This window comes from Gekko japonicus, unplaced genomic scaffold (assembly GCF_001447785.1).
Source record: "Gekko japonicus isolate JY-2015 unplaced genomic scaffold, Gekko_japonicus_V1.1 scaffold1213, whole genome shotgun sequence".
Classification (NCBI taxonomy): Eukaryota; Metazoa; Chordata; class Lepidosauria; order Squamata; family Gekkonidae; genus Gekko; species Gekko japonicus.
The window spans coordinates 473608-500904 of NW_015164709.1; the positions used below are offsets into that span (position 1 = coordinate 473608).

General features: G+C 39.2%; 1 protein-coding gene across 1 annotated transcript in view; it reads left to right on the forward strand.

Moving 5' to 3' along the window:
* The window catches only part of COL12A1 (collagen, type XII, alpha 1), a 237313-nt gene extending 210365 nt beyond the window's left edge, over positions 1 to 26948 (forward strand). Inside the window, 10 exon segments of the mRNA XM_015409542.1 lie at positions 2196 to 2249; positions 3014 to 3067; positions 8171 to 8224; positions 10372 to 10443; positions 19651 to 19686; positions 19801 to 19867; positions 21154 to 21342; positions 22054 to 22122; positions 22994 to 23164; positions 25849 to 26948. Of these exon segments, the coding sequence (XP_015265028.1) occupies positions 2196 to 2249; positions 3014 to 3067; positions 8171 to 8224; positions 10372 to 10443; positions 19651 to 19686; positions 19801 to 19867; positions 21154 to 21342; positions 22054 to 22122; positions 22994 to 23164; positions 25849 to 26030 (948 nt within the window). The 3' untranslated portion in view covers positions 26031 to 26948.
* The last annotated feature ends 349 nt before the right edge of the window (positions 26949 to 27297 follow it).

A 27297-nucleotide genomic window follows, 5' to 3' on the forward strand; every position in this document is an offset into this window, starting at 1 on the left:
CACGCACGCACATATGAAAAAATACAAAAAATAAAACATTAAAATTTTGGTTAGAAAATAGGGATCTTTGTAAAAGGTAAAGGTTTCCCTTGTTTGAAAGCCAGTCGAATCTGACTCTAGGGGGCAGTGCTCATCTCTGTTTCCAAGCTGAAGAGCCAGCGTTGTCTGAAGACATTTCTGTGGTCATGTGGCCGGCATGACTAAACACTGAGGTGCACGGAATGCTGTCACCTTCCCACTGAAGCGGTACCTATTTATCTGCTTGCAGTTTCTTGCTTTCGAACTGCTAGGTTGGCAGGAGCTGGAACTAGAGATGGGAGCTCCCTCCGTCACGCAGCACCAGGGTCTCGAACTGCCGAACTACAGACCTTCCGGTCTGTGGCTCAGCGTCTTAATGCCAAATGAAACAAAAAAGTCTTCACTCACTGGCAGAAGACAGCAACAGAAGGGGACAGGTGACCCTCCCTTGTGAGAGAGCGTTCCAGAGCTTTGGTGCCATGACCAAGATGGCCCTCTCCTGGGTTGCTGCTCATCTAATCTCAGAAGGTGGGAGCACTTGGAGTGGGGTCTCCAAAGATATCTGTAACAGTCAGGCGGGTTCAACTTGTACATAAATGTATAAGTGTATGTGTAGGTGGTTTAGTGCTAGTTAACATTTTGAAAGAAAATTGTTCATTTCTTAACAAGAGTCTTGTGCCATAAGCTTTTACAAGCTAGATCCTATTTTGTCAGAGCTGATGACGTGTTCTCTAATGAAAGCTTATGCTACAATAAATCTGTTAGCCTGTTAGTCTTTAAGGTGCCAACGACTGTTGTTCTGGCTGCAGCAGACTAATACAGCTACTCTCTGGAATTAATTTCTTAAGGATGACCAATCATTTTTCTTGGAATTGTGGCCATTTCTGTACTGAAGTACTTTCAAACAAGATTATATAGTAACTAAAAGTTTGAAGCTGTAATCAGTAAAGATGCATTAGTAAGGTTTAATCCAATCCATAAACCAACTGAGGCAAAATTTCAGTATGGCTAAAATGTTTTGTATCTAAGAACATTTTGGTCTGAGTGAGTGGCACATGTATGCAAATTAGAGTTCTGAATATTTTGATTCCTGCTTTTCCCAGAGGAGGAGACTTCTGAGGAGTTGGCTGTGCTGATTTAATACTGCTGGCACCAATGGACCATGTGACCGTGTCAAGCATCATGTTGACTCTTACTATGCTGAACAGGAGGGCCAGCAAAGCTCATATAGTCCAAATGCCTGCTTGCTCTGGAATTATGCATACATCATTCTCCAAGTTTAATAATTCCAGAGCAGCTATCCCTTGACTGACCTCTTGGGAAGCGATTGATGAAATAAAGTGAGAGTCGCATATTCTTGATATTCTCCTTTCTCTCCAGCAGTGTTTTCTAGCTAAAAACACTTTCCTGCTTTAGGCTTCAGACAAGCAGCCAAAAGGATGCTGAAAAGTACATGCACTCTGGCCTGGTACTCAGTAAGGCCCCTGTAGCAACCTGATATCTGTTTCTTATTTCAATTATCTTAATAAACATCAGTGTATATGACAGTTGTACCATCTTCACTGATCCTCAGGTGTCCCTTCTATTGATTTCTCCATGCTACACAGTTCAAACATACAAACGCACACACTACACTCACCCATCTTTCCATTGGCATGGATCCAACTTTCATCCAAGCAACTTTCCTCCAGCCTAAGAAGCCTTCCTCCACTTAGTATCAGTCTCTTCCTCCATTGTAAGAGCCACTTAAATTGGAGGAAGGCTCCCAACTTTGCTCAGTACAGTGTAGGTCAGGGGTAGGATCCGCCTTATTAGCCAGTATTAAAGTACATGATTCTGTTTCAGAATTATCATCAAAACATTGCCAGCACTATTTTCATATTGCTGAATTTATGAGAAGGACAGTTAATGGACACTGGTTGTTAAATTATAGACATGTACTTTGTCATCATCAGCGATAACAGAAACATGGGTGAGGAAACTTATCCTTGCCCTGCTTTTACTTGTTTGAGTCAAGATCAAGATTTTTCTACTCAACAGCCACTTGCATTGAACATTGGGCATAATGAGTTCTATTTGAAAGTGTATTTTGATCTGAATGTTACACGTGCTTTAGTTCATCATGCCAGTTGCTTTACAGAAAATAAATACCTTTTATTATTTGTTATCAACTGTAGGGCCGTCAAGGGATGAAAGGAGATGCTGGAGAGCCAGGCCTACCAGGTCGATCAGTAAGTTCATTTTTATGATGTGACTCTGATGCTTGCATTCCAAAGGAACTAGCGTAAGTAACTTGCAGGCTTGTATGAACAAGTTTTCACATACCTGTTCAGCTATTCTTGAACACAGAAAACTAAACACTGTGAAAAGAGTTCAGATTTATACAATTGAACTAAAACACGCAGTAAAATTCATTTTCTGTCAGTTGTGCATGTCTGTAAAATAAGTGATAATTCTGAGATGGGACTAGATTTTGAGGAAATATGGAAGCCATCGAAATGAAAAGAGGTTGGTAGAATTAAAGTTGGACACATTCAGGCAGTTAATAATAGGTTAAATCCTACATGTGGATTTGTAGAAAGAGATCTTTAATGATTAACCAATATCTGAAAGTCATCTCTAAAAGAATATCTGTAAGGCTGTGGTCACACACACTAAATAATCCACTTTCAATCCACTTTCAATGTACTTTCCAACTGGCTTTTGCCAGTTCACACAGTAAAATCAAGTTGGAAAGTGCACTAAAAGTGGATTGAAAGTGGATTATTTAGTGTGTGTGATTGCAGCCCCTCATGATAGTTTTTAAAAGTGTGGGGACAAGAATACAACTGAAGTGAAAATTAGAATGATATTTTTGTTTGCTTTCTCATTCATATCAGAGGTTTGTTTGTTTGTCTGCATGTTCTGTTGACTGCCATAAAGCAGTATCACAGTAACTCATGAGTTTAGAATATAGATGAATCATTTTCTGATTATTTTTATCTCTTTTCTTTAGGGATCTCCAGGATTACCTGGCCCCCCTGGCCCAATGGGACCTCCAGGTGACAGGGTAGGCATTTCTGTTTTATAAGAGATGAGAAGTCCATCGGCTGTGAGGTTGTGGTATTGGTTAAGTGACAGATCTTGTTTTCACCACAGGCAACAAGTTTCCTACTTAGAAAAAATATTAATGTAAAGATATTCATGAAGATCAGCCCCCTTCCAGCCTGCATCCCATCCCAAAGGTTGTAGGTAGTGGGGCTATGCCAGGTCTATAAACAATAAGACCACGGTCCTTCGGGACTTTCTGCTGGAACATAATGTAGACCTGGCATGCATGACCGAGACAAGAAGGCGAGACAATAGCTCTCTCCCAGTTGACTCCCCCTGGGTTCTCGGTCCTTCATCAATCACGGACTAGGGGGCAGGGGGGAGGAGTGGCTCTATTCATTTGGGAGGCTTACTGCTTCAGAGCGCTCCCACTGCCGAGGATCACAAGCATTGAACGTGCCGACCTAGTTTGAGAAGCCGGAGAGAGTGTGGCGATTTGGCTGGTGTACCGACCGCCCAACGCACTGGCTGAGAACCCACTGTCCCTGGTGGAGGCTGTATTGGGCTGGGCATTGGAACGCCCTAGACTCATAGTCTTGGGTGATTTCAATGTCCATGCTGATGATGCGGCCTCCACTTAGGCAACAGATCTGGTATCATCCATGGTGGCACTAGGACTCTTCCCATTTGTAACAACTCCCACTCACCAGGCTCGGCACATGCTTGATTTGATCTTCGCGGTGGGGGTTACAGTGGACCAGATTACTGCTTTGACAGTACCATGGTTGGGCCACTTTGCCCTGAAGGCCTGTCTGAATATTTCACTCTGACCCTGTTTGGGTGGCGAGCCTATTTTGGTTCACTTGTGGACCCAAATGAACCCAATGCGGCGTCAGATGGCTCTCTGGCATCCAATGCTCCCTGGCAGCTTGTTAGATGAGCTAGTAGAGAGTTGGCATAATTGACTCTTGACAGCCATCGATGAGATTGCTCCCGACGCCCTCTGCACCCTTGTTCTAGGCTCGCTCTGTGGTTTACCCAGGAGCTGTGGTTGATGAAGCAGGGGTTAAGACAGCTAGAGAGACCGTGGTGGCACGCCTGCAACGAAGCTATAAGAACATCTTATAGGACATTTATGAGATCCTATGAGATGGCAGTTAAAGCCGCAAAGAGAGACTATTATGCGGCTGCGATTACGTCTGCAAGCTCATGCCCAGCCCCATTGTTGATTTGGTCCATTACTGTTCTGCCACAGGGCAGACTAAACACTAGGGAATTGGATATTGGCTGTGAGGCTTTTGCGAGCTACTTTGCAGATAAAGTGTTGTTGCTCCACCGCGACCTCCCCGCTACATTTGATACTGTGAATGAACTCGAGGCTCCATGCACATCTTCTAGTCAGGTTATGGATCATTTCAGTCCACTCAGCCTAGAGGAAGTTGACAAATTGCTCCTAAATGTATGCCCTACCACTTGCTCCCTTGATCAGCGCCCTTCGTGGCTAATTAAAGCTGGCCTCAAGGGGTTTCGAGGTGCCCTATGGGAGATTATCAACAAGTCCCTCTTGGAGGGACTGTTCTCTGTGGCACTTAAGGAAGCAGTGGTCCGTCCTCTCTTGAAAAGGCCATCTTTGGACTCGGCTGAATTGGCGAACTGTCAACCGCTTTCCAACTTGCCCTGTTTGGGCAAGATAATACAGAGGGCAGTGGCAATTCAGTTACAGGGCTTCTTGGATGATGCTTCCATTCCAGATCCCTTTCAGTCCGGTTTTCGCCTGGGCCATGGGACAGAGACAGCACTGGTCACCCACATGGACAACCTCCGGAGGCATCTGGATCGAGGCAGATTGGCAGTGCTGCTGCTGTGGGACCTGTTGGCTGCGTTCAACATGGTCAACCATCAGCTACTGACCCACTGCCTCACTGACACTGGAATTCAGGGGTTGGCCTTGCAATGGCTTGTCTCCTTTCTTCAAGGCTGGGGACAAAGAGTGGTGCTGGGGGAGCAGCTATCCCGAAGGCATCCACTGGGTTGTGGAGTGCCTCGGGGCAGTGCTGTCCCCGATGCTTTTTAATATCTACATGCGCCCCCTTGCCCAGATTGCCAGGAGGCATGGGCTGGGATGTCACCAGTATGAGGATGACACCCACCTCTATCTGTTGTTGGGCGGCCAGTCTGACTCCAAGCCAGAAGATCTGGACCGGGCGTTACAAGCCATGGCTGGTTGACTTAGGCTGAGCTGACTGAAATTGAATCCAACAAAGATGGAGGTCCTGTGCCTGAGCTGGGACGGTCCAAGGGTAGGGATCCTGCTCCCAGCCTTCGATGGGGCACTGTTGGTGCCAGTGCTGGAGGTTAGGCGTCTGGGAGTGCTCCTGGATGCCTCCTTAACTATAGAGGCCTAGGTAGCAGCCACTGCCAAATCAGCCTTCTACCATCTTTGACTGAACAGGCAGCTGGTTACCTTCCTCGAACGCAATGACTTGGCAACAGTGATCCATGTGATGGTCACCTCAAGATTAGACTACTGTAATACTCTCTACATGGGGCTGCCCTTGTCTCAAATCCGGAAGCTGCAGCTAGTGGAAAATGCTGCGATCAGTCTTCTGATGTGACTCTTTATAAGGGAGCACATCCACCCTGTACTAAAGGCATTGCACTGGATGCCAATAGCATAGCGGATTGATTTCAAGGTGCTGGTTCTTACCTTTAAAGCCCTTTATGGTCAGGAGCCTACATACATGAGGGACTGCCTTTCCCCACATGTTCCCCAGAGAGCACTGCGATCAGGGGCTCAGAACCGACTGGCCCTCCCAGGCCTCAAGGATTCCAGGCTATCTACAACCAGGGCCAGGGCTTTCTCGGTGGTGCCTCCGCTCTGGCGGAATGAGCTCCCAGAAGAGATCAGGGCCCTGCGGGACCTCTTGCAGTTCCGCAGGGCCTACAAAATGGAGCTCTTCCACCAAGCTTTTGGGGCCACCACCACCATCAATAACTAACAACTAACAACTGAATGATGGAGAGCCCTGTCCCCCTGGAATTTCCATCAACAGCCTAAGCCAGCTGCCTAAAGGACAACTAAAAAGTAAAATCTAGGAGCCGACTGTGAGGACAGAGCATCGACCATTGGCTGCCATCATTAAACTAATAATAATGACCACTAGCACTTTACTATGTTAGATGGATTAGATGGTTTTAGAACTGTTTTAATTGTAAATTATGTTTTATTGTACTTTGGCCCCGGTCACACGGGCCAGATAACGTGGGGGGGAGGCGTGGCTATTTGCCCTGGAGCAAAATAAAGTGCAGTAACCCGATCACATGGTACCCCGAGGCTTCACGCTTAGGCTGTTAGCTGGTGAACACATGGCGATGCTGGAGCATGGCAAAGAAGTGGCGCAGCAAGTATTTCATGTTTGTGTGCATGCGCACTTCCGCGGAGCACCACTGCTTTCAGTTACGTGTTTGTGTGCATGTGGTTATGAAAAACATCCGGTTTGTGACGGGACGTGGATGGGCACCGGATGCCATGGGATACTAGTGCTCCCACGATCAGACGCCTGCCCCGCATTTTCCGGATACTAGTACACTTTCCACAGTACTTTTTTACTGTGCATCTTCGGCGGGACGCCACAGGTTACAGTGTGATGGCTCACTGAAAATCCGCCTGACATTCTTGCCTTTAGTGTGGCAAATCCTCTGTGTGAACGGGGCCTTTATCTGTTTACTCTTATGTAAGCCGTCCTGAGCCAACCTTGGCTGGGGGGGCAGGGTAGAAATTCAACAAACAAATAAATAAGATTTCTTCGCATATAATTTCATACATAAGTATCTTTTTTTTAGTACGAAAATTTGATGACTCGTAAAGTAGGACGTCTTGATTGTCAGTGGTGTTATGCTTTATGTGTATCAAGCAAAATAGGGGTGTGTGTGTATGTAAATTACACACCACTGGCACATACAACATGTAGCCCATGCACAGCTTTCCTAAATGGACACGATACCCATCAGAGACTGCTGCAAAGAGTGGCCAAGTATCAGGGTGAATGAAACCTGAATGTGGCATAACAAGCCACTTGGTCAAATAGAATAAATTAAGAGCCAGGGAGGCATAATAGCCAAACAACTTTAAGAGCCAGGGAGGCATAATAGCCAAACAACTGATGGATCAAATAGTTTGAATCTCACATCTGCCATGAACGCAACTCTGTTAGCCATTTGGCTTCATCCCTCATTTGCAATATAGGGATGCCAATACATATTTTACAAAGTTGTTTTGAATATTACAAGAAGGTAATGAATATGAACACTATAAAGCATTATACAAATGATACGTGTTACTATGATGATAATATGTGTTTGTCTGTGCACATGAATATGAGTGGTGTCACAATTTAAATGTTTTACATCACCCAAAAACTTATGATTTAGCTTTGACCATTGACTCTATGTGCATTGTCAAACTGTCCATAAACCATCAGCAGAAAGACTCTGATTGAAATTAGAATCCGTGCAGATTTTGGATTAGGAAAGGAAGCTTACTTTTGAAAAAGACCCCCTTAATACTATACTATCAACTAAACTGCATAGTGTTTTCCATAACTAAAGCTGGAATTAATACAGAACAACTTGGCCTGGCTGTTACACAGTGGAGACATGTCAATACTTAAAGAATTTCATTAAACAAACAAATAAAAAATAATATGGCAATGTGGAAATTAAGGAATAGGGGATCATTTTTTCATCCAACTGTAGAGAGACTCTTAGCACTGAAGCAGTTTGAGAAGATGACAAGACTAGGATTAACTTGGTTGCAAACTGCTGATACTGAGTTTATGTATGCTTTCTGATGGAAGGTATGATGCTCTGATTTAATGGGGCTTTCTTATCGTATTTGGGTGAGCTTTAGCACTAAGCATGACTTCTCAGTCTGAGTAACACCTTGGTATATTCAATTGGTATTAGATGGCATGACTGTGTAACCCATCCTTAGTGGAATAAATAAGATAGCATGAGGGTTTAAAATAATTCATGAAAAGTTATAAATAGTTAATAAACTTCTTGCTATATAATTGATTTGTCTTTTTCATTTTTAATCTATAAATCTTAATTTTTCAAATAGGGTTTTACTGGAAAGGATGGTCCAACAGGACCAAGAGGTCCCCCCGGACCGTTAGTAAGTGTTAATTTATAATATTATTCAAATATAATGTTAAATATTAATTTGGAGGATTTTGTTTTGTTTGATCTTAAATTTGTCAACTGCATCAATCTCATATCAAAATGTCAATTTGCTGTTTTTCACACCTACCCGCCTCATCTTTTGTACGACCACATGAACAGGTTATATTAGATAGCTGTTTAATTTTGTGTATTATACAATGCCTCACTCTCTTATCTTGTTGTTGAGTCAGTCAGACAAAATACGTAGCCTGCTGACTTTTCCCCTGTGCATTCTCAGTCATGTCCCTACAAATATCACAGAATAGAGAGAAACTTTGATGACTACAGATGGTTAAATTGAAGGCATTTTTAAAATCTGACTGCAGCTAATGTGGTCTGCACATGTTCATTATGCTGGAAAATAGTCAAGAGGAAATCATTTCAAGTACAGTTAAGCTTTGAAAATGCTAGAAGCTTCATGATGTTTTATAAGGCTTGAACATTTCTCTTATGGAATTTGTGCCTTTGATGTGATGAGGAAGATGTGAATGTTGAGAAGTCTTGGGGTTTGAGGCAGATTGGAAAATACATTCTCAAAAGAAAAGCTCCTGATTTCAGAGATATAGTTCTTAACAAAAAAAATAAGCTAACCACTAGGAAGGAGTTGTTCTGAAAGTGCTATTTAATTTCCCTATATAAAATTCCACATGTATTAAGTGCCTGTTTGTATGTCTGTCTGTTTTCTTGTCATCACCCACTTCTTCAAGTGGAAATAATACCAAGGGGAAGCTGAGGGGAGCAAAGATTCTGTAGTATTTAAAATGGAATAAAGGACACTCTCTCCAGGCCAGTTGCTAACTGTAGTGACTATCTGAGTATTGAGCATTCAGCTCCTTGGTGACCTGAAGCAGCTAGACCAATCCTTGCCCTCTTACTACATGTATCTGAATGTTCAGAAACTTCTCTCTCTTAACTAGAAGAATAAGCTATTTCAAAAGATTGCCTAGCAATAGAGTGGCCTGCAACTCAGACAAATTTACATCTGCTGAAACCTGTAGCAAGTTAGTATGGCCAGAAAGCATGAAGGAAATTATTAGGCAAATTGCCAACTGCAAATATGTCACCTGATCTTAATGTATAATGGACAATTTAATAGAACATGGGAAACAGATTCAATAGCACCCAGGCTACAGGGGCATCGTCTAAATTTATAGGGGATTTTTTTACATCTTCCAGAGAAGATGGCTGACGACTGTATGTTAAATCTGGCCAGCATAAATTTCCTTCTTTGATGGGGATCAGTTAAAGAGCAGAAATAAGCGGCTATCTGGCCAGGTGTCAGGGATAACTCCAGATGAATTGGAGACCAAGTTTTCCTAGCTGCCTCAGTCAGGTGCTGAAATTGGATATCTAGCAGCCTGTGTTTAATTATCTGAAATGCTGTTGAGGCAGATGATAAGTAAAGCAAATCTAGGGGTGTACCTATAGACCTGATTTTGTTAAGCACTCATTTCAACCAGTTAGATTCATGATAATCTGTCACCATTAAGAAAGTAAGAGAGTTCAAATCAAAATTAAACAAAAGGTGAAGCCAAAATTTGATCCTCAAAAACCAAGCCCAAGTTTCTAGCAACATCTGGCTGGTTTCAAGACAAATCGCAGCATATGGCACCTTTCCTCATGAGAGGATAGATAATAAAATCCTGGTTCCAGGTATAGTTGGAAGGCACAAGATGCAGCAACTCTGCTGAAGACAAGCAGCGCCTGTGATTCCCATATACACCTTTTTGAGCTACACAGTGAAAGAAAGGTAGACTATAAATAAAATAAGTAAAAGGAAAAAACTGAGAGGCTCGTGGTATATGTTGCAAGGCATGTGAAAATGTAAACAAATGAAAGTGGACAGTAGAGAGAATTTGTAGATGCATTCCTTTACACCATTTACAATGCCGTCCTAGGCAGAATTACACTCTTCTAACCCCATCAGCCTCAATGGTCTTAGAAGGGTGTAACTCTCTTTAGGGTAGGGTAGCACTGCTAGTTATCACCTCACTAGTTGCTCACGGTACAGTTGATTTTTCTGACATTATTTACGCAGCCACATTTTAGAGAATCAGTATGCTCCTTTGTAACATTCCTTTCTAATGTTTTTCTCCAAAGGGTGCCCCAGGAGTGCCTGGAGTAGCTGGCCCAACTGGAAAACCAGGGAAACCAGGAGATCGTGGGTCACCAGTAAGATAAACAATGACTGTCATTTCCCTTTATCTGTTGTGAAAGATATTCTTAACTATTCAGACAAGTAGAAGACATTTCTCATCTTGGCCTCATATACAATAGTTACCATGAGAGCTAGTTAATATTTTGAAATCAATATCTTCATTCTGATTTTAATTTCTCAATATTAATGTTAAGTTTTACAGTAGGGTTTTTGTTTTGTTTTGTTGATTGTTGTCGTTTTTGGTTTTTGGTGTGTTTTTTTTTACAATTTATGTCTCAGATCTGGAAACTACACATATAGGTTTTCATTTTAAAAAGAACACATGCCAAGGCTTATACTTTTGCATTAAGTAAACATCTCAGAGCTGGATCAGCAAAATTACTGGAACTGGGTTTTTTTTAAGCACTTGCACATACAATATGCTGCCTAAGGTGGAATTTCTTATATATAGTATCATGAGATCTATTGGTTAGAAAATGTTTGAATTTAACAATGTAACCTCAATGTTGTGTTGTGGGTTTTGCTTTGAGTTTTTCATCTGAAACCAACTTAGGGAAAAGGCATGTGGTGTGCTAGTGGCAATTGCTGGAGCCGCTCTGTCTGATGTAGCTAAGATTGCTGTGAGAAAGCACTTGGTATCAAAGGATGCAGTGTTCACACCCACTTCTTGAGACAGTGTGGAAAAGAAGTAGATTTTCTTTCACACCCTTTGCTTGTGTCAATATTTTTAAAGCTATATAGGATGGTATTGAAAAGGACAGCTAGGAGAGCTGAATATATTTAAAAAATACCGATAAGGTATTTTTCGGATATATATTTTGTTTGGATATATTTATCTGCACATCCCTACTCTTATCCTTGGATTAATTCAGTAACAGCTATTGAAAACATGCATATGGGCTTTCTGGAACTACCTGGCTGGGAAAGCAGGATGCTAGATTAAATGAACCTTTGGTCTGATCCAGCAACACTGTTATATTTTACCACTGAGCAATGGCCTCATTCATGTACCATTGATTTCAGTGACTAGCTTTCTCAGAACTGGAGTCTCACTAGGACTATTTTAATGGTATAGAGAAAAGTATTATCACTTGCTAAGGTATGTATATCAAGCTGCTGTTAAGTGTTATGGGAGCAGAGACTGGTTAAAAAAAAGAAGCTATCACTGCTACTGTTAGGGCTATTTATGCACCAATCACTTTTCAGTCAAGTTTTCTGTTTGGCTTTTCTTTTTTATTCCATTTCTATCTAGGATTAATTTAAGTACCATTTTAAGCATATACTATAATTGGATTCAATTATCCCAATTCCCCAGTGACCTGACATCACATTTACTGTTTCTTGAGTTCTCAGACAAGATCTCAGCAGGAACTCTGGCATACAGTCTTTGCAGATGTGTTTTCAGACTCATGCAGCAGATGTGATTTCAACACCTACATTCATGCTATCAAGAAATGCCAAAGGGGCAACTCAAAGCCATATGTGTAACTGGTCCGCCAAATGTAGCCTGCAGAGTACTAATGGTCATCCAAGCTGTGTGGCCCAGTTCCAAAGCAGTATTTTTAATGTGTTTTTATAATCTTTCATGCTGTATTACATTATCAATTGATCTTCGATAGCACCAGTCGTGCAAAGATCCATATCACATAGTATAATTCAGGCATGAAACTGGGTGATCTCACAGTCAATTATATTATATGAAATTATTGCAGCATCAACATAGCAGCAAGAATTCTACCTCATCTCAGACAATAATGTCCATAAAGTTGTGCACATGGAAAGTGGATCTTTCTATGGTGGTCTTAGGGGAGTCTTAAATACAAAATGCCATGACACAGTGAGGACAGGGAATCAGACTAAATCATGCTGAAGGAAATAAAAAGCTTTCTTCGGGTGGGAGAAGCAGGAAGGGCAATTTCTTTCTCACTACAAACCCCACCCTTGCAGTGGTAGCAGACCCCACCCTCATGGTAGTAAACCATGGGACTCCCCAGCCCTGTCTACTTCAGGTCTTAAGAAGTTGCTGAGGCAAAGAGTTCTGCCAGTATGAATACTTCATCCAGTTTTGGAGCACAGGCTTCTTGAGTCTGTTAGCCCATAATTTTCTAATTCAAGGAAGACTGGAATATCATCTGACAATTCCATATTGCTATGAAACAATCTTGAGTGGTAAAGGATTAAAAGAACCATTTGTTCAGGAGTTTAAAAAACATTTGAATATAGATGTGCACCATGGGGAAAATCATTATCATACTCTGTGCTTGTACTTTCTGTGGGGAAAAGATTTCAAAATGGCAAATTTTGGGCTGGCCCTAAAGATTCCAAATGAAGCTCAGGAGCTGCTGCTGGCTACATTGCTAAAAAAAAACCAGACAACCACAACATGAGATAAACAGTGTCAAACTGCTGTTGCCTTTGCCATAAGGTTGGGGAATTCCTGAGGAGGGGGGAGTGTGAGTGCACGTGTGAAAGTAACTTTATTGTAGGGCAATGCATCTCTGTAACATTTATAATGGTGCCCCCTCTGTTCCCAGGGATGACAGCCAGATGGCCTTGGTGGATGTCTGTGCTTACAACTTTAGCTTAGATAACAAATGGGTGATTTACAGGTGGGGGGGTTAGATGTTCACTTGTTAGGCAGGAGTATATGAACTGTGTGATTGGTGGACTTGACTTTTGAACCCTGTATAACGGGGTTTCACACCAGAATTTTAGTTCTGACTCAACCATGTCTTAGCTTGGATCATCTTCCTGAGGAGGTTCTTTTGCATATGGATTGTTTCATAAACATAAACACAATTTCAACAGGAAAGAAGAGAGTTTAAAAATAAATAGGGCATGGTTTCCTGTCCTGAAAAATACAAAAGGCTCTACATCTGACAATAGCACTACAGATAAGATTAGAATTTCAACAGCCAATCCACATGAAAAAGAACCTCCTCAGGAAACAATCCACATGCAAAAGAACCTGCCCAGGAAACAGCCAGTCCATATACAAAAGTACCTCTTCAGGAAAGCTCCTCCATTAGCTTGTTCACAGACTGGGGAACTCCTACAAGCCCCACCTTCCTGAGTAGATATAAATTACCTGCCTACCATTTTGCTTCTCACCTTGACAAAGAGAATACTCCATCTTTCTGTATTATACCTCTGAGGATGCCAGTCACAGCTACTGGTGAAACGTCAGGTCCTACAATGCCAAGACCACGGCCATACAACCCAGAAAATCTACAACAGCTAATGAACTCCGGCCATGAAAGCCTTCGACAACATTATGATTAATTGTTTACTTTAGTGTCCATACACAGATTTACGTTTTCTCTTTCTTATTGCTGGCATGAAAATGGAGTGAGGACATTCTGCTCACTTCAGAACACAATTCCACTTTACCACCTCATAACAGAACCAGACCCTGTAAAAGGCAGAGACAGAACTTCTGTTTCAATTTTGACTATAGATAAGAAAAAATATGCAATTGTATATAGATAATCCTTTTTTATTATCTTCTGCTAATGCTGTAGTCCATTCATTTTACTGCTGCATTGTTTTGTTGATCCATTAAACATAACAAACATTGACAATTAAGCAGAATTTGTTGCTTGTCAAGAGATTAACAAGCTGTGAAAAGTTACACATCTTTAGAACATTTAGTGTGAAACTAAACTGCCATCTGAAATACTTGAGAGACTTGGAAAATTGCAATGGTAATTTGTCAATAACCATTCTCCAAGAAACTGTTCATTAGTCAAAGATAGTTGTTTGACAATAGACTAAGTAATTAATTAAAAAGGAAAGAACTAAACAAACCATGTTGTCTGTTAAGTGTTTAGGATAAACAAGGACAAATCATCTAGCTGCGCTTTGTAGACATCAATGTCAACGAAGTAATCCTCCCAGGGACTCCCAGTCTTTAATTTTGGAACTGTTTCACACATATGGTGAACATTATTTCTGAAATGTATATGCTGCCTCAGGCTAAAGTAACTTTGATAATTATATTCTGTGTGAGGCTGATTCATTCCAAATTTTGTTTAATGGCCCTCTTATCACGTGCCTATTAAAGTTAGAATGTATTTTATCTTTACCGTACCATATGTAAGCGTGCCAGCCCATAGCCAAATCATGCCCTTCAAGTGTTAACATTCTCTTATTTTCTAGCAAAAACCAGTCTTTTATCCATACTAGGGTGGCCGCTTTATAATACAGAAACCAATTGGGTACGCTCATCCCCGCTTTTTCTTTTCTGTAGGATTTTCCACCTTATTCTAGCTTTTTTAGGATGTCAAACGAATGTTTTGGTGATTTTATCTAACTCCTTGAAAAAATTCTGGTTCATTAAAATAGGGACATTTTGTGCCAAGATTAGAAATCTAGGTAATATATTCATTTTAATAGCTGCGATTCTACCCATGATCGATCGATAGGGGTATATCCTTCCATTTTACCAAATCTTTCCTAATTTCTTCTAACAATTTGTGATAAGGAGCTGCTTTTGTTGGTCAAGTTTACGCCTAAATATTTGATTTTTTTGACAAATTCCATCGACTTGATGTCTTGGATTGCTTGCAGAGTATCTGGTTGACAGTTTTTCGAAATAAGTTTCATTTTCTTATAATTTATTTTAAGACCTGCTACATTACCATATGTTTTTATCGCATCCAGCAATGAAGATATAGATATTCTAGGGTTCTCTAATATAAATAGCAGGTCGTCAGCAAAGGCCAGAAGTTAAATTCTTCTCCCTTTATTTTTAAACCTTTTATTTGATCGTTTTTTCTTATGAAATTGCTCAATGATTCTAACGTGAAGATAAACAATAAAGGTGACAACGGACAACCTTGTCTCGGTCCTTTACATATTTCTATGTTATTGGTGGCATCTCCATTTAAAAGTACTCTGGCATATTGTTTTTTGTAGATGGCTTTAATCATAGTTAAAAAATACTGACCACATTTGGCTTGATCTAACTTCTGCAGTAAGAATTCCCATGACAGGTTATCAAACGCTTTCTCCGTGTCTAAGAACGTCAGAACCAGCTCTTTTTCAGGATGTACCTCATAGTATTCTAAGCTGTCGATAATCGTACATAGGTTGTTCTTCATTTGCCTTTTTGGTAAAAACCCCATCTGTTCTTCATGTATTGTTTGGTACAAAACCTTTTTAAATCTTCTAGCTAAAATATTAGCAAATATTTTGTAGTCAGCACTTAATAAAGAAATTGGTCTGTAATTTTTAATTTGATTTGCTTCTGAATTGGGTTTATGTATTAGTGTAATTGCAGCATGGTTCCAGGACTCCGGTATCGTTTCTGATTTTCCTATCTTTTGGAACAGCTCTTTTAACGGGCTCACTATCTGCTCTTCAAAAATTTGATATAATTCAGCCAGCAATCCATCAGATCCCCGTGCCTTTCTCTTTTTTTGCCTCTTTATTGCTTCTACCATCTTGGTTCAACATTAAATTCATTTTATGATGGAGGAGGTTTAATTTTACTTTATAGTCCCTGTTTCCGTTGTCATTTTTCATTTTATTTTCCAGTAGCTTAATTTGTTCCACTATTACCTCGTATTTCTTCTTATCTTGTTTCATTTTCCATGCATTTTGGCTAATAAACCACCCTCTCATGTAGGCTTTAAAAGTGTCCCAAACTATCTCAATTGGCGTTTCTGGTTGAATATTTCTTTTAAAGAAATCTACTATTTCTTCTTTTGTTTTTTGCCTTAACTCCTTATCTCTAAGGAGTCCTATGTTCAGAGACCACCTACTTTTTCCCCTTCTTCTTTTAATGTTACTAGTAGAGGATTATGATCCGCAAATGTTCCAGGCAAAATATCACAGTCTAATAAGTCTGTAATCCACTTGGAAGATATCCAAACCATATCTATCCGTGACCAGGCGTTGTGCCTTGGAGAGTAATTTGTATAGTCCCGCTTCCTCAAATTTTTGGTTCTCCACACATCGATCATAGTATATTCTTCCGCTAGTTGCAAAAAGCTTTTGGGCAATATTTTGCCTTTTTTATTTCTTTTCCTGTGACTTTTTCTATCCATTGCTGAATTTAAAACTGTGTTATAATCCCCTATCATACAGATGTTGTCCACTTCTAACTTATTTAACATTCCTTATAACACTTTGAAAAAGCTTTCTTGACTTTGTTTGGGAGCATATATGTTCACTATTAAAATTTCTTTTCCATTTTTTTTTATTGTTATAGCTACTGTCCTACCATCCTCTGCAGCATAAATTAAGTTTGGGTTTATAAATGGTATTTCACATATATCACTACTCCTCTTTTTTCCCTCTCATCTGGGGCTATAAATGCTGTGCCTAATTTTTTACATTGCAAGTATTTAACGTCTTTCTTCTTTATATGCGTCTCTTGCAAACACGTGATATCCAGCTGAAGTTTGTTTAGTCGGTGAAAAGTTTTTTCCCTTTTTTGCGGGCTATTCAGCCTGTTAATGTTTGATAAGAGTTTAAGGTTTTTTTGCCCCATATATATTTTTTGTTGCTTTTCCCTCTGCTCCTGTACTTAAACCTGGTTAGCATGTGGTAATTTGTCTTGGTTCGCTTACTCTTTTCCTTTCTTCTTGAGGACTCTTTTCTTTTGGCCTCCTCCTGTTCAAACAAATCCTCCTCAGTGTCAACATCTTCCTCTTTACCTTCTTCTTCTGCTTCATCTCTTTGCATTCCTAGGTCTTCACCATATTTTTCCAGGAAATGCCTAACTTTAAATATAGAATCCAATCTGTGCCTTTTGCTATCAAAAGTAAATAACACCCCCTCAGGGATCAACCACCTAATTCCATTGTTCTTCAGTAGATCAGTCAGAGTTGAATAGGACACTCTTCTCTCCCTGACTCTCCATGGGATTTCTTTTAGAAATAAAATGTCCTCACCTTGCAACAATACCTTATTTTCATAGGAGGCTTTTAATATTTTCTCTTTCATTTCTTTCCTATAGAATTTTATGTGAACCTCCCTAGGGTTTTTTTTTGTGCCTCCTCGCAAATGCGGAATTCCTTCTATAGAGCGCCTCAATTTCATTTGCAATTTCTTCCTGCGTTCCTACTTTTAGCCGTTCTGCTATACTTAAGGTCAATTCTTCCTTAAGAATTTTCTCTGTATTTTCCGGATTATTTTGGCACCTTAAAATTAGAGCAGCTTTATCCATCTCTAGGTTAATGAGTGTTTCCTCAATTCTTTCATTTTTACTTTTTATCTCTTGTACATCCAAATCTAAGTCTCTTAATTTTTCCTTAAATCTTTCATGTGTGGAGGTCATTTTTTGTATTTCTTGATTATTTTCTAATATCTGCTTCTTAATTACCTCCGTCTCTGTTTTGATTTGGGTGGTTATTTCCTCCATTTTTACCCTTATAGGTTCTATTTCCTTCTTTATCAACGTTGGTAGAGTGTTTTCCACTGTTGTTTTTACGGCTTGGGAAACTGCTTGTGTTACACTCTCCTGTATCATTTTATTCAGGTCCGCCATTGCCACCTGAGATAGGTTCATCTTGCTAAACTTGGATTGACTTGATCCTCCTAGTTGACCTGGTGAGGGCAAAGATGATTTTCTACTACCGATATATCCAGAGGCCATATGAAAAGAGGCCCTCTAAGCTTGCTTCTTGTTATTTTATTTTGAAATATTTGTTATTATTTTTATTTATTTTTGATCTTGATATTACTATTCCTTATAGTCTAGGCTTGAAAGATCCCTTTTTTATTTTATACCCTTCTTTCTTTCTTTCTCTTCTGTATATTCCCCGTTTTTTTTTCTATTTGAACTTAAGGGTTTTTGATTGGTTGTATTACTCTAAATTGACCTTTGAAAATTCTAATACTAATTTAACATGTGTTTATTGTTCAGTGATCAAAGAGTTTCAAGATAAATGGAAAACTTATTACTTATATTCAGTGTAATAATTGGGGAGGAAATATAGAAGTTATTGAAATGATAAGTATAAATATTTTTTCTGATATATAGTTATTTCATCATATTATCATTTGTTGTGTAATTTTATTTCAAATTATTGCCTACATTTATTAATGTGCTTGTTGGATATCGTATGGAGCAGTCTATGATTTAGCTTAATACAAAATATTATGACATTATTATTTAATTCATATTAACTGATGCTTGGTAAGGTGCTAACTACAATTTATCACAATTATGGCTACTATTCTATATAACATTACTATATAATTTTGTTTCTTTTCTGATGTTCATACTTTAAAAAAGAAAAAAACAAAGTTGCCATTTCCTCTGTTGGTTAGAGATCAGTTGTAATTCTGGGAGAACTCCAGGCCGTGCCTGGAGGTTAGTAACCCTACAAGTATTGAGCTTGGATTTGGACTTTCTCCATGCCAACCACATGCTCTACCAAACAAAGTAATATCACCTTACAGTTTTTAATACCCAAAAGAGAAAATTGAGAATTCAAATAAACATGTACAATTATAACCTCCGACCAGTGTTTTATATCAAGACATGAACAGAGACTATGAATAGATATTTTGAGGTATTTGGAAACAAGTTAGAAGATCTATGAAAATATGTGAACAAGTAATTGCAGAATGGTCATCAGAGCCAGGCTTGGGTATGCGTGAACCCATCCAATTCCAGAAGCTGGTGGGGGCTGGAGATCTCCTAGAATTACAACTGATCACCAGTCTACAGGGATCAGTTCCCCTGGAGAAAATGGACAGTTTGAAGGGTGAATCAGCAGCATTATACCCTGCTGAGGTCCCCTCCCACCCTCCACAGGCTCCACCCCCAAATCTCCAGGAATTTCCCAACCTGGAGTTGGCAACCTAATCCAACACAGTCTTGCAGTATGTTGCTGAAATACTAACTGCTGCCTGAAGGGCAGCAGACAGAAAATATAGCTCCTCTGCCTAAGAACCGTGCTTATATTTATAGTAGGTCTGAAGCCGATGTAGAGGTTTCAGACTGCCTGCCAATCACAGGGTTTGATGTTACACATCCCTATTTTTTACTAGACCTTTCCACTGACATTTCAGTATAGGCCTTGATCACTGATTCAAGTCTTGGAGCTTCTGACAAGTACATTACATGCTGAATTATCACCCAGTGCACACTCTTGTATTCATTTTTATTATTGCTTTTCATTGCTTCCTTTGGTCATTTGCATGATATTTGGTCATTTGCATGATATTATCCTACAACGTGCCCTAATAAATTTAACTTATTACAGGGTCCAGCTGGATTGAAGGGTGAAAAGGGTGACCGAGTAAGTACAACCTTAACTGTTAGTTCATTCACATTTTCTTCTAATTTATTAAATTAAATTAAATTAAAAAGGAGTAGCTCATGTTCTAATGCAAGCTTTCCTTTAATTATCAAGGGAGACATTGCTTCTCAGAATTTGATGCGAGCTGTTGCAAGACAAGTCTGTGAGCAACTGATAAATGGTAAACAAGATCTATGTATATATCAAGATATATTTAAATATTATTTCCACTTGTCAGGCTGCATTGTGAAATTCAAGTATAGTCGCAGGAGGTGAAGTCATCAAGTTGGGCAGTGCCTGCACTGGTAGGCAGAGCCAAGTGATGGAGTGCTTGCTGGCATTGTGATCAAAGCCTAGGAGAGCAACGTGTAGAAGCTAGGGTGCAAATAAGGAAGGGCAAGTAGCAGAATGACACAGGACTCAGGTATATTCAAATGGCAATTCGTAGATCTCCAGATACTTGAGATGTAACAACTGCAAAGGAGTCATAGGAACAGCTGAAGAAAGGCTTGGCAAAAATGCAAGGAGCCTGAGCAGCTTCTAGCCTGGATGATCACACTAACCAGTTGTCCAATTGTAGGAGGGGTTTGGGGGGGTCGATTAGCGGCAGTTTACCTATAAAATGTAACTGGTGGCACTGAAATCTAATTATGTGGTTTCAGTTTTTAATAAATGCTATTCTGGCAGCAAAGTATAAGCTATCCAGTGTCAAGCCTGCGCTGACTTTTGCACTAGAAACTGTAAATAGAGCCAGGGAACTAAGTAGCTGTGATAGAGGGAGAATCAGAGATGTGCAATAAGAACTTCCCATTATCCTACAACAAGAGTGTGACCTGTAAGAATTTGTGGGGAAAGGAAAATTTATCATGCCTGTTCCCTTGCTCCATGTGCACTCTCTCTCCCTATGCTCTGGCTCCAGTTCCACCTTCACCCTGTGGCTCTTTCCATCTCTAGTCTTCCTGTCTGTTCTGCCTGCTGTCACCCACCTATATGCTTTATCAAGTCTACTGTCTCCAGCTCACCGCTCTTTCCAACATTCCTGCTTTTCCTCTGCTTTCCCTTGTCATTTTTGCTGTGCCACTGGTTTACCCCTTCAGCCCCTCTTCCCACTTCTACTCACCCACTTCCTCCTGTTCTCAGGTACCATTTTGAGCTGCTGTAGGGGTTTTTTCCTTCTTCTAATTGATGGGAGGGCTAGCCCTTCCCCTTTGTTTTTTGCATTTTTCTGCAAACCTGTCCTGTTTTTGGATTTGTAGACTTTATCAATTTTCCATTTTTATATAATGGTGCTGCTCAAATTTCCTTTCTTCTTTTTGCTTTTGTATAATAGTTAATACCAAATTAACCAATAATAGACAGGAAGAAATCTGTGTGTGCTAGAAGCAGGATTTTGATTTTTTAAAATAATTTCGAAAGGAAAAACAGTATTTTGTATAATTTTAAATACTTTGTTTTATTTTCCCAAAGGTCAAATGACCCGATTTAACCAAATGTTGAACCAAATCCCCAATGATTACTATTCAAACCGCAACCAACCTGGACCTTCAGGACCGCCAGGCCCCCCTGGACCTGCTGGGGCAGTAGGAGAACCTGGACCTGCTGGCAGACCAGGGTTTCCAGGTACACCTGGGCTCCAAGGACCATCTGGAGAGAGAGGTGGGTAGTGTTTTTTTAAGCATGTATATTTAATCTGCGTATGTCACCCTCTATGAAGCAAAAGAACAATGCAAGTGATGCATTGTACTTTTGGTGCTTGGGAGGGGCAACAGTTGGAGGGCTTCTAGTGTCCTGGCCCCACTGCTGGACCTCCTGATGGCACCTGGTATTTTTGGCCACTGTGTGACAGAGTGTTGAACTGGATGGGCCATTGGCCTGATCCAGCATTGGCTTCTCTTATGTTCTTATGTTCTTAACGTCGTGCAGCCGCTTTAGTGCCCAGAGTTAGGGAGGAATGAATATTCCCTATTTTGTTTCCTTGTATATATATATATATTTGTTTCTGCATGGGTTTGGTTATCTGCTTTTCATTTTGTTTTATAGAGTCATTTGCATTGTAGTCACATGTTGTACAGTTCTATGCACCATCTATATGAAATCTGTATGTATAATATGTCATGTATATGTATATAGTATATACTGTTGATTTATTAATGTCCAAGGAACAGTAACAAATGTATACATTTTTCAGAAAAAATCATTGCTAGGAAACATAAAATGAAACTAAAGCATAGAATCACTTGTTCAAGTACACAAGAGATGAGAATTATATGATTAGCAGTTAAATACTAAGAAGAAAGTACAATAAACTTTTTTCCTGTCAAAGTTTTAACAATTTGGGGGATTTTTTCTTCACTTTATGTGCTTTAGGGCTGCCTGGAGAAAAAGGTGAAAGGGGAATTGGATCTCCAGGACCACGAGGTTTGCCTGGACCACCAGGTGAGTTTTCCAGTTCTAATGTATATGAGATTACAGAACAATGTAAAGGAGGTGATTATGTAGTGTGGAAAGCAAAATTAATTATCTTACTCTCTGGAACATTGGTAAGTGATGCAAGAAATGCTTGATGTAAAAGTCCATCAAGTCTTTGGTGGTTACACTCAACCTGACTTTGTCAATTAACCTTTTAGTAATTCTAGAGTCAGAATTAGGTTGTGCTTGCAGTGGTCTTTCTGTTTCAAGTTGGAAATCACTCCACAGTTCAAGATCTCAGTTTAGTACTTTCACAGTTGCTATTGGTGCAATTTGATTATTCACTGATGTCTTGGCATGAGCAGTCAAACTGTCTCATTGTTTCTGCCTTTAATTTAGTAGTTGAAACAATTTATGTTTCATTACAGGATCCATAAGAAACTTGCAACAAATTGTAGCCTCACTTGGTTAAAACTCTCAATTTCTGTTAACCATGAATATAACTTGTTCCAAAGAAAACATTATCTCATCTATTTTGAAGCTGCGGGGTAGCAGAACGACTATGTTCTAATTGAAATCTAGTGTGCTTGTCTAAAGTAGAAGTGCCCCTTGAGATTTCTGTACCTTACAAAGAGTGGGTATAAACCACCAGGCTCAACTCTTGCCAAAGCAGTTTTCTGTGAATAAAGACCTTAAAATTAAGGAAGCAACTAATGATGAGTTACATCTTCAGTTCCCTGTGGTTGTTTCATTGACACCATATGTAGAAACCAAATGGAAGTATTTCTTAACCATATGCCTGAGCTGAAGTCTAGGCTGCAGTTTCACCTCCACTTTATCAGACTACCTCCTATTGAATTATATAAATATATTATCTTTCTTTTTATTATAAAATCAGGTCCACCAGGAGAATCCAGAAGTGGCCCACCAGGTTCTACAGGTTCTAGGGGATCACCTGGTCCACCTGGCCGTCCTGGAAATGCAGGCATTAGAGGTCCCCCAGGCCCCCCGGGATACTGTGATTCATCACAGTGTGCTAGCATTGCTTACAACGGTCAAGGATATCCAGGTAGGTTGTTTAAATGTTAAATGTCATTCATTATTTCACTGAAATGCTTGTTCAATCTGAGTAGCTTTGTAGAAAGAGATCTCCTAGGACAATGAACTGAGTAAAGACGTAATTATTAGCCCAGCTGATCAGAATAGTGCAGTCTTTCTAACTGAGGTCTAGAAATACCTGTTCAGATTGTCATTATGTTTAGTTGTACTGTATTTATTTACTCTCAACCTGAAATATATGTTTATATAAATAAATAGTAAATATTGTTTACATTTCAGAAAGTTTATTTTTAATATATATAGCATTAGGAGAATATTATTTTGCTGTTAGGATTTAAATGACAATGTTCTTCTTCTTCTTCTTCTCCTCCTCCTTGTCCTCCTCCTTCCATCAAACTACTTCTTCTGAACAAGGTTGACAACACCTAAAATAAAAAGGACACAGTTCTTTGCCATTTCTGCGTGTGACCTCCTGATTAATGTTGGGATTATCTTTACAGAATTAGTTGCTGAAATTTAATTTTCCAAATCCAAATGCCATTCTGTGATACAGTGCAGACAACTGAACAGAGTCACCATCTCCCAATTTCTGCTGTTAAATGCCATATAATCTGTAATATAAATCACGCAAATTTCTTCTGAGAAGAAGCAGTTTCAGAAAATGGGCTGCCGAAGTACAAAAATGCTTGAAAGTCACCCAAAACAGTGTGAGCCATAAATCTAGAGGCCTGTCTTAAGAAAGGAGTTCAGGCCTACAAGTATTGTTAACTAGTTTCTGCACTGTAGCACCTTATAATCCATAAATATTATATTGCTGTTGGATATGTTGTTTGCCACTATCGTTATATGCATGTATACATGAATATATTTATATATGTATACACAAATTCATAGACATAGTGTTGGGGGGTTAGCACAAATTGATCAAAATTATCACCTAGACCTTCCACAACAATCTGAATTTTAAAAATCAATGGAAAAGGTACTTCAGTGTCACCTTTCAAGGTGTAGTCTGTTATACATATATAGATATATACTTATATCTTAACCCTCATAGGTGAACTTAAACAAATTAAAATATATTTTTGCACACCTGTTTGTTCTTGAAAACTAACATCATCTTTGACCTGTTTCAGGTTCCGGCTAACACATTTTCTAAGTCGCCAGTGCTGCTTACAGTTTGAATACAATGAAAATCCTGTTTCTGAGATGTTTGTGCACGTGCTTATTAGGAAATAAGTCTGTATGGATACATAGATAATGGTTAACTGAACTGTGTTAGCCTCATAAAATGGGGAGATTCTTTATACATATATCTAGATATATATATATACATACATACTAACAAATCTTCTTGAATGCAATGAAAGTCCAAAATGCCAAGGGAAGGAAATCCAAACCCCTATTCTTACTCTTTCTTTTAACTCCATGTCAAAAAAAAAAAAATCCCTCTAGAAATCTCAGTGGCAATGGAGGCTTTTAAAACTACTAACCAGTGGATGTAACAATATGACACATTTAACGTGGGGGGGAAAATCAACTCTATGTAAATAGTAAACTAATTGTAGCTTGTAAATGATTTGTATGGGATCATGTCCACTAAAATCCATTAACATCATTACATCATGCTTTTTCATTAAAGCCTGCTGCTGCTGTGCTGCTGCTAACTGTGTGCCATAACCTGTGTTTTGAAATCTTTCTCTCTGTTGTTTGTTGTCTCATCCTCATTCTCACTGTTTTCCTTTCTGATTCAAGTCCTAGAGCTTTTTGTATATGTCATCATGTTGCAAATACTCGTCTCCCTCAGAAAAACCCAACCTTAACTTTGCTTCTGGTGTTCCTGCAGTGTTTGGTGGTCCACCAGTTCCAGCTGTAGTTCAGTCTGCTATAAGGAGCACAATCATAAAAACATATTTACTTGATACCACCAGAAGTGGTAGCTCCATATATGCCCTAGTACTCTGTTGTTTAGAAGCAGTAATGTATACTCTGTGTTTGAGGATTTCCCTATTGCCCAAAAAATTAGCTTTCTAATTAGTTTTCTGTTAAGTGGAAAGGAATAAATAATTAGTCATGGCTTTGTGACTAACAGGTCATACGACTTACTCAAAACTAACTTATTGAGGCCTAAATTATTTTCAAAATGGTACCCTGGCCTTCATGATTGTTTATTTTTAGTATATAGTATATATTTGAAACCTTGTAAACCAGCTTTTCTTTTTTTATTAACTGTCTCTCACCACCAACCCTTTGAAATGTACTGAGAAAATATTTTTAATAGTTGATAATGATACCTGCAAAATAACTAGTATAGACTAATCCTAGGAGCAAGTCCATTTGAAGAACAGAACTTACTTCTGAGTAAATACATCTATAGAGTCAGATTGCAGTTCAGTACATTCCCCCGTTCCTTGTGCTCTCTAAAGTGCACTCAGAATTCCTATACAGGATTTCCCTTTTCACTTCAATAGAGAGGGCTGCTGTGTGTGCTCTTCATTTGTAAGAAGCAAATGCATTGGTGTTTGAGATCATTTAATTGAAAACAAATTGACTTTTATTAAACTTCCTTCCAAGTATATGCAGTTAGGATCAAATCCATAAAAATTCCCCACCTGCCCCAGCATTAGATTAACCATCTGGATTCAAGAATATGTGATAACTATCATGTTCAATTGGACAACTATTTTCAACCAGAGCCGTATGCACCTGAAACTGGACCCTATCAGCCTGAGAGTGAACCCTATGTAGTCCCAGTGGAATCTGAGAGAAGAGATGATGAATATGAGGACTATGGAGCTGACATGCATTCACCTGGGTACCCTGAACATGTGCGCTGGAAAAGATCGTTATCAAGAAAAGCAAAAACAAAACCATAATCACACGACTTTTTCATTCCTCTCCCACTTGGTTGGTTGTTTTTGTTTTTGCTATTCTCACATATGTAGATAACAGAGTGAGTGTGCCTGGCAACTACACAAATATGCACTTGCTTCTTATGAGAGTATCAAACTTATGTGGGGATAGCAATGAAAGTGTTATAGTTTTATTCTTGCTCTTCAAATGCTTGTAACATACTTTAGCTTTCAGCAGCTGCATAGAATTTTAATAAGTGCATTCAGTTTTATCACAGAGTTGCATTCTCTTCAAGTAAATTAAAAAACAGAAACATACTTTCACAGCTGCTGATGGTTTGATGGCTGGGTGCTTCGCCATGGAGCTTGCTTTATACTTTTCCTCATCAAAAACAGTTCAGTCACAATATAAATCTGCATCATCTAGTAAAACAAGACACTTTTCTATTCACAACAAGTCTATTTTTTTTCTATCTTAGCTTATATCTTGCAGGGCATATATTGCTGTTATAACAACCACAAACCTTAAAGTAGCTGACATCACTGTATCAAATGGATACAGTTTTCTTAAAAAGCAAATTAATGCCTTAAAATGTCCATGTTTTAGAGACATTTATGCCAAATTGCAGTCAATCCTGCAGAGATGGAATTGCATGTTTGTGTTGTATATTTAGTATGATTTTTCCCAGAATATAATGTTTCTTAGTTATCAAAAATAAAGCAGTTGGAAATTGTTTGCAAGACTATGGATATAGAATTGCTGCTTTTATATTTTAACTGCAAATTGTGAATTTTACTGCCTTATATTATTTATTTCTGAAACAAAAGAGGCATTTTTCAATAAAACTACTGAAAATTTACATAGTCTGTGGGTATTATTGCTGGGAGGCTTCTAGAGTTCAGAGGATTTATTGTAATGGAAAATAAATAAATCCACAGAATTATTACACTGCATTCTGAAGATTTTTTTTAAAAAAAAAAAACTTGCACTACTTGACAGTTTTGAATGTTGAACTATGAAACCCAGATTATGTTAGTGGCTGTCAGCATTACATTTCAAACTGTAGTTTCCATGATCTAAAGTTATAATTTTGTGTGTCCTTGCTATACAGAACCCCCAATAATTATAGAATTAAAATAGTGCTTTCCACTAGGCCATTTTTAAGCCATCTGTGTATTTCTAGCCTTTATGCTGTGAAACTGGTTCTCATGTTTAAGGTTCCCACCTTTAGATGCAGGTTTAAACATATACTGGTCTTTTTAAAAATCCCATGTGGAAAGGCTTGGGGTT